We start from the raw sequence: 11,836 nt of genomic DNA, 5'->3' as shown, positions 1-11,836 counted from the left end.
TCAATGATATATCAGCTAAGTAACTAGCTAGTTAGTTAGTATTAAGTTCTATTAATACATCCATGGTAACTAGCTACAGATAGGGGGGCTTCCATTGACCAGCACAGTACTGAACAGGACAGCATCTAAGTGATTTAGGGACCAATATCTCTAGATAAATATATAAAGTAGCTTTATGTCCACAGTCTTAAAATGAACCGAAAAAGTGTGACCACTGGGTGGCGACACGTACACATAAAATACAGTAGGTCATGTTTTCATCATCTGGGAAAAACTGGGTTTCTTCTGACCTGAGAGTATTTTTAATTATTAGTCTACTGTCTATTAGTCCTGCTATTGTGCCTTTCACAATAAGTAGTCTCGCGAGACCATCATGATCTCATAAGCACAGTAAGATAATAGTTTTTGCCCTCGTTGGTACACTGGCGGAGTACCAAATATGGCTTTAAGTTTTACAGTAGCCTACTGCGCTTGATTGACAGCTGACACGTGTCACTCACACCGTCTAGGTAATGATGCTCACCTGAAAAGTGATTAACTCACAAATCAGTTCCGGGGGGTGGAGACTTACTACCATCTCATTGGATGATGGAGCCAATCGGTTCTGTTGAATTGGGCACTATTGCACTGTGGCACGAGAGACACCAGCTACCGTGAACCCGTCTATTTCAGGAGACAGAACCGAACCTGGAACAGCCTACACACACAACCAATGGATGCTGCGGTGTGGAAATCTCAGAGAATGACGGATGTCGACTGCAACAGCAATGCCGTGAACGCCGAGCTGGAGGTGAAGAAGCTGCAGGAGCTGGTTCGGAAATTAGAGAAGCAGAATGAGCAGCTCAGGACGAGGGCGAGCGCCGTTAACGGATGCACCGGTAGCGCGCGCATCCTACCTCCCTCGCCGGCCCGGGTTACCGGGAACACCCCCGGGGGATATCACCTGCCCAGTCCGCTAACTACTCTCTTGCGCCGGACTTCCCTGGGGTCATTTTGCACGGTGGACGGACCGTTCGGGTACTTCCATCCGCATACTGCTGCCGCCGAGGCGGACGGGGATGAGGGCGAGTCCACGGTTCTGGACGGGGATGAGGGCGAGCCCACGGTTCTGGACGGGGATGAGGGCGAGCCCACGGTTCTGGACGGGAATGAGGGCGAGCCCACGGTTCTGGACGGGGATGAGGGCGAGCCCACGGTTCTGGACGAGGTGGAGGTTCTAGACCTGGATTCCATATTTCCCTTTGAAGAGTCTGAGGATTCCTGGTAACGTTTCCCTGTCGCATAAACATGCCTTAATGTGTAGGCTGGCTTTATTCATAACTTGTGGCAGGTGGAACATTTTATTTTTATCTGAATTTGATTTGAAATTGATTTTACACCATGTCGTGATTTAGGCTCTACAGTGTGTCTTGATAAATTGATTGGGCCGTATAACATCTGATCACACCGTTGCAAGCAGCCAATACCCAATTCTTCATAATGACCAATTACCTTTGAAGGTGTGGCTTTGTAGTCTAGTCTTCTGCACTTGCAGGCCACTCCGAGATTTTACAAGATGAAAACACATCATTTCCTATAGGCTGTACTGCCCCATAGACTGGGCTAATCAAATTTGAATAAAATCCGAATGTATATGTGCCTGTTGAAATGGAGGCGCTGCTCTATTCCTCCGTTGGAAATCAGACATTCAGGGACGGTGGGTGTGAATAGAATGAAAACAAGCATTGGTGGAGCATTCAACATCCTATTTGAACACTAAAACCATCCCGTTTTGGTTCTGTTTATATGGCACATGTACCTCCTACCGTTTAGTACCATTGTGCTGTTTTTGTCGTAATTCACGTTGCAGGATATAAGACAGTTCAGTGAACTCTTATCTGTCAAAATCAGGAGAGAAGGAGGATTGGAGGCAAAAGTCAAAACAACTTTTTCCTCTCCCCTCTCTCGTTCGCACTTAACACGGTAGGGTCCAGGTCTCATGAGCAGATCCTTAGAACAGAGCAGGCTTGGAAAGCAGGTTTGAATCACTGAATACCCTAAATGGTAAATGGACTGCACTTGGAGTGCTTGTATCCAAAGTGCTTTACAATGGCCTCTCATTCACCCATTCACACACGCATTCACACCAATGGCGGCAGCTGCCATGCAAGGTGCCAGCCTGCTCATTGGGAGCAATTTGGAGTTAAGTCTTTTGCTCGGGGACACTTCGACACGTGGACAGGAGGAGCCGGGAATCTCACTGCTGACCCTGCTTGCCGAGATTCGACGACCAAAACCAAAACAACTTTCGACGGCCCCCAAGTGAAGAAGTGTGAAGGGGATGAGGTGGGTAAGGGCTCACTTTTTTGGACCGAGCGTTTCAGTAGAATCTGTCCTTCTCCCCTTGTCCCCCCGCAGGCTGTACGTGTCATCCAGGCCGCGGCCGCGGGGGAAAAGCTACGCCCTCTCCACCCTCCAGTGGTGCCGGCAGGTGCTGGACGGGCCCCGGGGTGAGGTGGAGGCTTCCAGACGCTCAGTGTGCCTCAGATTGGACCAAGGTGTGTGTGTGTGTGTGTGTGTGTGTGTGTGTGTGTGTGTGTGTGTGTGTGTGTGTGTGTGTGTGTGTGTGTGTGTGTGTGTGTGTGTGTGTGTGTGTGTGTGTGTGTGTGTGTGTGATTCCCCAGTGTAATTAGTATGATGACTAGGATAATTAACCCACGTGAGATCACACCACTGTCTCTTTACCATAACAAGCACACAGACTGCTGAGCGTCAGCGTGCTGCTCAGAGCTCCGTGTGGATGTCAGCCCGGGAAATGCTACCCACAGGCTAACCTGGCCCCTCACAGGCTAACCTGGCCCCTCACACAAACCCCCCCCCCCAAGTCCCAGCCACATGCGAGGATGTGGGTTTCAGAGAATGTCTTTTGTACGGAAACAAGGGGGAAACTAAACCGATCATTTGCATTCTTGTAAGTCAACAAAACAACATTTTGTCGACCTTAGATCAGTTTGTGCTGTCTGGACATTCGAAGGTGGATCCTCTTTGGAATCAGCGAACTCCTGTCTATTTTGGACGGAGGCCTAAGTACAGAAGCTGTCTCTCCAGACACCCCCCCCCCCACACACACACACACACCTACCTAGAGAGACCCCCAGGAGAGTTGCAGTCAAGTGTTAATTCTAAGTGACCCTTCATTTGTACAGTAGTACTCCATAGAGAAGGTATTTGGCAGGGCAGGGGACAGGTGAGGCAGCCTCACCAGGACCCGAGGGGTAATATAGATAAAATCCTACACTCTCCAGAGATAATGTAGATAATATCCTACACTCTCCAGAGATAATGTAGATGATATCCTACACTCTCCAGAGATAATGTAGATATCCTATTCTTTCCACAGAGATAATGTAAATAATATCCTACACTTTCCACAGAGATAATGTAGATGATATCCTACACTCTGAACAGAGATAATGTAGATACTATCCTACACTCTGAACAGAGATAATGTAGCTGATATCCTACACTCTGAACAGAGATAATGTAGATACTATCCTACACTCTGAACAGAGATAACGTAGATACTATCCTACACTCTGAACAGAGATAATGTAGATTATATCCTACACTCTGAACAGAGATAACGTAGATACTATCCTACACTCTGAACAGAGATAATGTAGATTATATCCTACACTCTGAACAGAGATAATGTAGATGATATCCTACACTCTGAACAGAGATAATGTAGATGCTATCCTACACTCTGAACAGAGATAATGTAGATGATATCCTACACTCTGAACAGAGATAATGTAGATCATATCCTACACTCTGAACAGAGATAATGTAGATCATATCCTACACTCTGAACAGAGAACCCCGGAAGGTGAGCGAGCATTAAAACGAGCTTACCACCTTCAATCTCTTAATACGGACTTTAAGCAACGACCGCTACGACAGGTCGCTACGGTGACCGGAAATGGATCAGTGCTCGATAGATAAACCTGCCTGATTCTACGACGGCAAAACCCCCTGTTTCGCGTAGAGGCTACAAGGTCTCAGAGACGCTTGGCCATAGGGACCGGTCGGCTGTTTGCTTAACGGTTTTGACCGCTACGGCGATAGCGTCATAGCAGATCTATTTCCGGCCACCGTAGCAGTCCTGAAAACCATCGTTGCTTAACCCTTTTAACCCTGAAAATAAAGTGACATTTCGAATATTAATTGGATTGACATTTCGAATATTAATTGGATTGACATTTCGAATATTAATTAGATTTTCCCTTTAATACTAGAAAGCGCAGTTTCTCAGCTTTCAGCAAGTGTTGGAGTGATGAATTTTTTAGATTTGTTAGATTTTTTTTTTTTAATATTATTAAATATTTGTTAGATATTTTTAAAATGTTGCCGGTGACGTGGTCGTATTAAAAGGGTTAAAGTCCCTAGTGAGAGTGGCGTGAAGAAAGACGGATCATGATTCCGCCGTAACGTTTCTGGAACCGAAATGGGAATTCCGGCATTGGCGTTCCGTCAGTCTTCTCACCTCAAAAGTGTGCGTGAGGTTTTTCAAATGCACTCTGGGCTCCGCCGGTATCTGGCTTCCCGCCGTCTAGGTCGGCTCCGCCCATCGCCCTGGTCCGCTGCACGCCGCGCCGACGCCACGTACGTCTTCTCTCTCTGCCGCAAGCCCTCATCTCACACGGGTAATTGGAATCGGAGCGAGACCCCGCCTCCCACCGGCTTGGCCTACAATCCAGCTGGCTGTCATATTTCAGCTCGCTCCGGGAAACCCCGGGCCGGTTGCCGTGGAAACCGTGTTTACGTGAAAGGAATATGCCCTTCCTTGATGCTGCGTGGCTTAAATTCCCATTGACGGGTAGCACCCCCCCCCCCCCTCTCTGTCTTTTCTGGATGCATCTGTTGGCTACTGTAGGGCCACACACACACACACTTTTTTTTTATTCATCCTTTATTCATTCTGTGCATCTTGGGAGAGATTGGTTATTTGATATTTGGTAGATCTGATATTTGCTTTGCATGTGTTCTTCCCAGGGTAAGCCTCTGCCCTGTGAATAGCCAATGAGGTGTGTGTGGTTGTGTGTGTGTAGCATTGTATGTGTGTAGCGTTGTATGTGTGTGGGGTTGTGTGTGTGTGTGGGGTTGTGTGTGTGTGTGATGCGGTTCTTGGTGGTGGCTAGTGTTCAATGGGTTGGATTGAGCAGAGCGTGAGTTGTGTGTGTGTGGGGGGTTGTGTGTGTGTAGCGTTGGTTGTGTGTGTGTAGCATTGTGTCCTCTGCCCTGCTCACCAGATGCTCTCCTTGGCTTCTGCTGAATGGTGGTTTTATGACGACCACTCATGTGACCCTCCGGCCGTGACGTAACTGGACATCACAGTAATGACCACTGTTCATAGTGAGTGGTCTAGAGAGCACTGACAGCTGTGTGCGCGTGTGTGTGTGTGTGTGTGTGTGTGTGTGTGTGTGTGTGTGTGTGTGTGTGTGTGTGTGCGCTCGTGCTGAGGTGGTTGGATACGGGTGCCCTCCCTCCACTGCATGTGTGCGATTGGAGGGGTCAGTTACAATACACTATATCGACTTATTCCCTCCTCCCTCCTTTCCTCCTCCTCCCTCCTTTCCTCCTCCTCCTCCTCCTCCCCTGTGCTCCCTCCTTCCCTCCATAGTATCCAGGTGGCGGGGGGGCTTCTCCAGCCCCTCCTCTCCTGCTCGGTCCCTGGGGGGTCGAGTAGCTGGCGTCTCCCCCCTCAGCTCCGCTCCCACCAAATCCTGCTCTACCCCCACAGCTCCTGACAGACCTGGTAAACACACACACACGCACACACACACACACAGGCTGTTTACCATTAGGTTACCCTAATCTGCTAGTTATTATCACTAGATTATCACAGTATTTTGTCCTGTGTTGCGATTCATCCTTATTATCCAAATCACCATCTCAAGTGAGCGTCTCGAGGCGGCCATTTTGATATAGCCTTAATAGTCTGGAATTTAACCTGCAGTAGTCGCAGTCGTTAAAATGGCGGTTGACATCTTGAATGGAGGTTTTTATGCCTTCCTCTAGTGGAAACCTCTCTCTCCATCTGTGGTTCATCCTCCTTTCCTCTCTCCCTCCCCCAGCCTCGTTCTCCCGCTCCCTCCATCCTCTCCTCCACCTGGCCCTGAGTCCCGTGGGGGCGGAGCCCTCCGCCCCGACCGAGAGAAGTCCCGCCTTCCTCCCTCACCCAGCCAATCGCAGTAAGCCGCTCCGCTCCGCTAGTTCGCCCTGTGTCCTCGTATCCCCATCCCTGCGATCCACACCGAGGGCTGGATCTCAATAGTCCACGGTGGCTTCCTCTATTTTCCTCCTTCACATTTAGTTCTCTTAGTTGGAAGACTCAGCCGACTTCTGTGGCCTTCTCCTCTTAACTGCGTTCCCAGATAGCAAGCGGATCTGGGCCATATACAGGCCAGATCTGGCCCTTGTGGCTTAGTTCCGGCCCATATATGGCCCAGAATCATTACACATCCGCTTGCTATCTGGGTTGTTTTCAGCTCAGTGCAGATGAGGGGAAGGGAGGTACTTGTAGTAGATGGGTAGTACTTTATTGATCCCCCAAGGGGAAATTACAGAGGCTCTGCCAGGGGAAAGGAAGCCACTACAGACCGTTGAGACGCCCCCCTCATCGTTCATCATTCGTCACGGCGAGGAACCCAACGGCCGCGGCTCATTCCGCGTTTCTGCCACTGCAGTTGTCTTTCATGTGAAGGTCTGTGGCGATGCGGCGGCCATATTGGGGAAATTGCCATCAATAAAGATGGTGGTTCTGTTGAAAGTCCCTTTGCAGGCTCACCCTTGGTAGTGTGAAATATGGTGTTTTTGTCACCAAAGGCGGTATTCCGTGATGCTTGTGCCCCGAATGTGTCACAGCAATCCTTGTTAAAGGCATAGTGACGGTTTTTGTAGTCGTTAAGTACATCTTGAATGTCATTCAATGTCACAATTTATGGTAATTATGTGTTCAGTAATTATTATTAATTGCTATATCAGATCCTTTCACTATAATATGGTATCCTATAAGCCTTAAGAAAAGCAGCTCATACTATAATATGTGCTAGGCCTTAGATACACTGTACTGTAGCCGGGTGTATATAATGTGCGCGTGTGTGTGTGCGTGCGTGTGTGTGTGTGTGCGCAGGACACAGCCTGAGGCTGTCGGCCTTGAGTCCCCAGTCTTCGCTGGACAGCGAGCTGAGCGCGTCCGAGCCGGAGGACGACTCCGTGGCGCTGGGCTACAAGCTGCAGGACCTCACGGACGTCCAGGTCATGGCTCGCCTGCAGGAGGACAGTGAGTGGCTCTCGGCTCCGCCCCTAACGGCTCCGCCCCTAACGGCTCCGCCCCCATCAACCAGGCCCCATCCATCACCTGCGTACTAGCGGAGATTAGGGATGTTAATCCACTATCGATTAATTGTCAGAATTTATTCGAGTAAGATTTGGTTACTCGATTAATTGGTTGTTAAGGGGACCAACGTTATCAACGGGAGTTGCGTGAAATGTTATCATGATTTAGGGTCTGATTGCACATGAGGGCGCCACACAAGGCTAATTGGGATGCTGGGAAATTTCAACGACACAGCGGAAGACGACACAAAAATTAAGCGAGCAAAGCGCAGTCCAGCGCGGGATGTTCTTATCAATTAAACCACTATCGTTTGTTAAGGTTAACAGTTATCGATTAATGAGAATCCTTGAAATTTGCAACCCTAGCGGAGATCAGACCGAATAAGATGTGATGGGCATAAGCGATATGGTAACGGCTGTGACATGCGTTCGCTTGGCTTATTTTAGCTGAAGACATCGCTTATACCTGTCTAATGCAGTCAGATATCCGCAAGTGTTTAGGGGGTGGGGTTTAGGGTTTGATCCAGGATATACCTCTGGAACTGTTTTTGGGTGTTGTAGAAGAAGTGTGCCCTGTTCACTTCCCCTGTCAACACCCTTTTTTCCTTTTTCTGTCCATCTCATTCGCCCCCCCTCCCAATAACATGTTGTACTAGACCTCCGAGCCCTACTTTAGCTTTATTAACCCTAGGAGATGAAGAGTGTGTGTGTGTGTGTGTGTGTTGCACGCTTTTACACATCTCTCCCCCCCCAGGTCTCCGTCAGGACTACGCCTCCTCCTCCGCCCTCGGCCGCCGCCGGCGCGCCAGCTTCTCCCTGCATCTCTGCCCCCGGCGGGGCGACGCCCACCTGGAGGAGGAGGAGGAGGAAGACTACGGCCAGCTGCCCCCTCCTCAGCCCCGCCTGGTCCGCGCCGGCCCCTTCCAGCGCGGCCTCCCCTGCTCCCAGACCTTCTCCAGCGCCAGAGACTGGCGAAGGAGCTTCTCCACGCCCACCACGCCCTCCACCCCCCAGAACCCCTCCGCCAGGATGGTCCAGCCCCAGGACAGCCCCGCCTCCAGCCCCGCCTCTAGCCCCGCCTCCAGCCCCACCTCCAGCCCCTACATGTCCAAGCAGCGGCGCTTACGGACGGGGTCAGGTGAGCAGGAAAGACCCAGGCTCCTATCACATATTATGCATATATTCCTGATCAACACTATCTTTTAATGTAAGGATCAAAGAAGCATAGTATAGTAGTAATGAGTCAAGATTGAATTCAAAGAAGTAGCGAGTAATGATTGGATTCCCTTTCCAAGACGACTTCTAATGAAATGTTTGTGTGTGTTTGTACTATGTATGTTTAAATGTACGCACGGTTATTCGCCATAATGATTTGGATGAATCTTCCATTTGGAAATGAGCAGAATACGAGCTCTTGTGTGATATCTCACGTTGTCATCAACCTCTTTCGTATGTTCAAGAATAGACCGCTGCGAGGTTGGCTTATCGGTCTGCTGTGCGCTGCTCAGACGAGCGTTCTCTAATGTGCTAACGGCTCTAATACAGCTGCCGCTAGTAAGCCTCTCGCACCGGCGTTACATAAGGTCTTAGACTCGAGGCTAATCCGTTCCCCCTCCCCGAGCTGAACAGGAGAGGGACTCTGCATAGGGCGAGGAGATTAAGCCACAGCAGAGCCGAGCCATTGTATATCTGGAGGCTTTGCTTCTGAAAGAGCGAGCGAGGCAGTGAGGGAGTGGCGTCGGCGTAGCCTTCCTGAAGAGAGACGACCCAAAAAGTCGAGTCGGAAATATGAAACGACGTGATGTTGATGTTGTTTGCGTGAACCTTCGTACCCCGTTTTAGAGAAACTGCGGCGGAGCATGCCGAACCTGGTCAGAGCTCCCAGCATGCCTAGCGTGCCCAACCCAGCCAATCACTTTGGGTCCCCCTCCCTGCTCCGGAACAGCCAGAGCTTCGACTCGTCCAATGGGCTGGCCAGGCTGCAGTGCTCCAGTAAGACGCCTGACAAGCTTCCCTTTTAACTACACCTGATGTGCACCTGTTTTAAAGGAACAGTACTGCACTATACACACTATATGCAGATAGTCACAGCCTTATGTTCCTCAAGGAACAAAGAGGATTAAGTAATTAAGTATTGTATATGTATATGACTTAATTTATTACTGTACTGTATTTTCTACTGTTTATTTGTATTGTATTTTACAATTGTAATAGGACATATCATTCATCCTGTGTGAACATGATGCTGAAGTCAAACTCAAGACTCATCTATTACACTAAACTGTTCAAGCTGTTCCAGGGCCATAGTGGTGTAGTGAGGTTTTGGGATCTCTGTGGAACAGGTAGATGACGTTCTCCTCCTCTCTCCCTCCAGTCCCCTCCCCGGGTCATCTCCAGAACCGGGTTCAGAGCGTGGGCAACTTCCAGGCGTCGTCGCGGCAACCCCTCAAAGCCACCGCCTACGTCAGCCCCACCGTCAAGGGCTCCGTTTCCATGCCGATCTCCTCCAGCCTGCAGTCGCTAAGCGGCGGCGGCGGCGGTAGCAGCGGGATCCCGTTACCCGGGAAACCCCCCGCCAGCTCCCGCAGCGGCTTGCCCCGCCCCGCCTCCTTCATGGGTACCAGCTCCGCCCCTCGCAGCAAGATCGGCCAATCCGCACGCAGGTAGGCCGCGCGCCAAGTCCTCCCGTCAGCTGGACAGTAGATCCAAAGGAAGGGGAACTATAACTGCACTTCCTGTCCTGGCCTGACCCCTCGTACCTTCATAAACTACGTTCATATTCAGATTGAGTTTGTAATTAGGGTTGTAAAATTCCGGGAACGTTCACAAACTTCCCATGGGAATTGGGAATATGGGAATTAACAGGAATAAACTGGAAAACCAGAATTTATTCATATTAATTCCAGAATTTATTCACATTAATTCCCTTAAAGTTCTAGCTCACCTGATCCGGGTGGCGAAGCCAGGCTAAATACATTTCCAGTTTATTCCCATCAATTCCTGTTGGGAATTTGGGGAAGTTTGTGAATATTCACAGACTTTTGCAACCGTAGTCTTGGTATATTGTCTGTTCTGTGATGACGATCATGGGTGTCACGGGGGGGAGTGGAACTGACTACCCAGGGCCCCACTAGGGAGAGGGGCCCTTGAAAATCCTGGAATTTGTTTGGATTCTGGGGAGGGCCCATGGTTAATGTATAGGGCCCAGAATTTTGTGGAACACCCCTGATGACGATGCTCATTTTCTGCCTGTGTCGTGTCTCCTCCCCCCCAGTCTCCTGACGCCTCCGAAGAGCCTGTCCACCCTGAGCGCCCTGCGCTGGAGAGACGGGTGCTACTGAGCGCCCCATGGGGGGATGGATCAAATGAATCGATTGGGGTCCAGTGAAGTGGAGAAGAGTGGAGAAGATTCTAGCAGTGTAGCGCCACCCTGCTGGCTGGGGTCACTGACTGCAACCACCAAGTGTTCTTGAGGGTACGTAGCCTATAGGTCGACCAAACAGAACCTCAAGTGTAGACTGCTCATCAACTGAGCTCACTATTAGAGATGAGTGTGTTTTGAGATGCACAGTTCTTGCGAGATATTTTTAAAAAGCATCCTACTGAATGAATGTGCTAGACGCTGTTTGAGGCGTGGTGAATATGCGGTGATCTGGGTAGATCCATCTTTTTATCTGGGAGCCCAAATATTGACAGGGCAAAATTGAATGGGTGTGTCCAATTTGGTCTGTGTCGCGGGGAATCGATCCTCATGGCTATATTGTGCAATAACCACAGGTTCGAGGGCAACTCTGACTTACTAAAGATGGCTGCCAATTCATACTAACCAAGCCTCAGATTTTCTTGTGTATTTTTAAAGTTTGACTGATTAATAATCAGGTGTGTTTTCTCCCAGTGGAGAGCACCAAAGTTGCTGCTAAAACCTAAATCTGAATCGCTCCTGGTTGTTTGGGTATATTTGGTCTTATTTATACAAAGCGAAATATAAATATATATATATAATATTTATTATTTGTGTAAACTTTTAACTATTGAGTGCATTGTATTGCTGCAATATTCTTGAATTTTTAATGTGAAGCATTGTAACCAAATTATAGCAAATGTCTGAATGTGTTTCTCACCAACTTAATCTCTCCACTGTGACAAAGTTGTTTTGAAATTAACACTTTTTACGATAAAGTTCTATTCCTTTATTGTAATTGTTGCACCAATAGTGTTTGAACGAAAATCTATTGTTAATTTTTCTTTTTATGATTGCACTTTTTTGTTCAGAATTAAGCACTGAATTAGATGTTTGTTGGGATTAAGGATTGGAAATGTAGCATTTTCTCACAATTTTTTTTTTTTAAGATGTTTTTTAGATGTTAACTGCACTTCACCGAGTACATTTTCACACTGCACATTTCAAAATCTCACACCAACACTTTTTGTCACTATATTCAATTGAGTGAGTGTA

At 48.7% G+C, this 11,836-nt stretch overlaps 1 protein-coding gene across 1 annotated transcript; it reads left to right on the top strand.

Annotated features, from left to right (window-relative positions):
* Positions 1-712: 712 nt before the first annotated feature.
* On the top strand, positions 713-10,721 carry slain1b (SLAIN motif family, member 1b; the record flags this gene model as incomplete). The annotated part of the gene is made up of 8 exons (XM_084446535.1): positions 713-1,263; positions 2,398-2,537; positions 5,663-5,797; positions 7,175-7,324; positions 8,135-8,518; positions 9,223-9,372; positions 9,755-10,043; positions 10,655-10,721. 8 exons carry the CDS (start codon positions 713-715, stop codon positions 10,719-10,721), a joined length of 1,866 nt encoding a protein of 621 aa, XP_084302661.1.
* Between the last annotated feature and the right edge of the window lie 1,115 nt (positions 10,722-11,836).

The sequence above is a fragment of the Borostomias antarcticus genome (genome assembly GCF_949987555.1).
Source record: "Borostomias antarcticus genome assembly, chromosome: 12".
Taxonomy (NCBI): domain Eukaryota; kingdom Metazoa; phylum Chordata; class Actinopteri; order Stomiiformes; family Stomiidae; genus Borostomias; species Borostomias antarcticus.
Note: the sequence above shows the minus strand (reverse complement) of the source record. Positions and strands in the feature narration are given on the sequence as shown.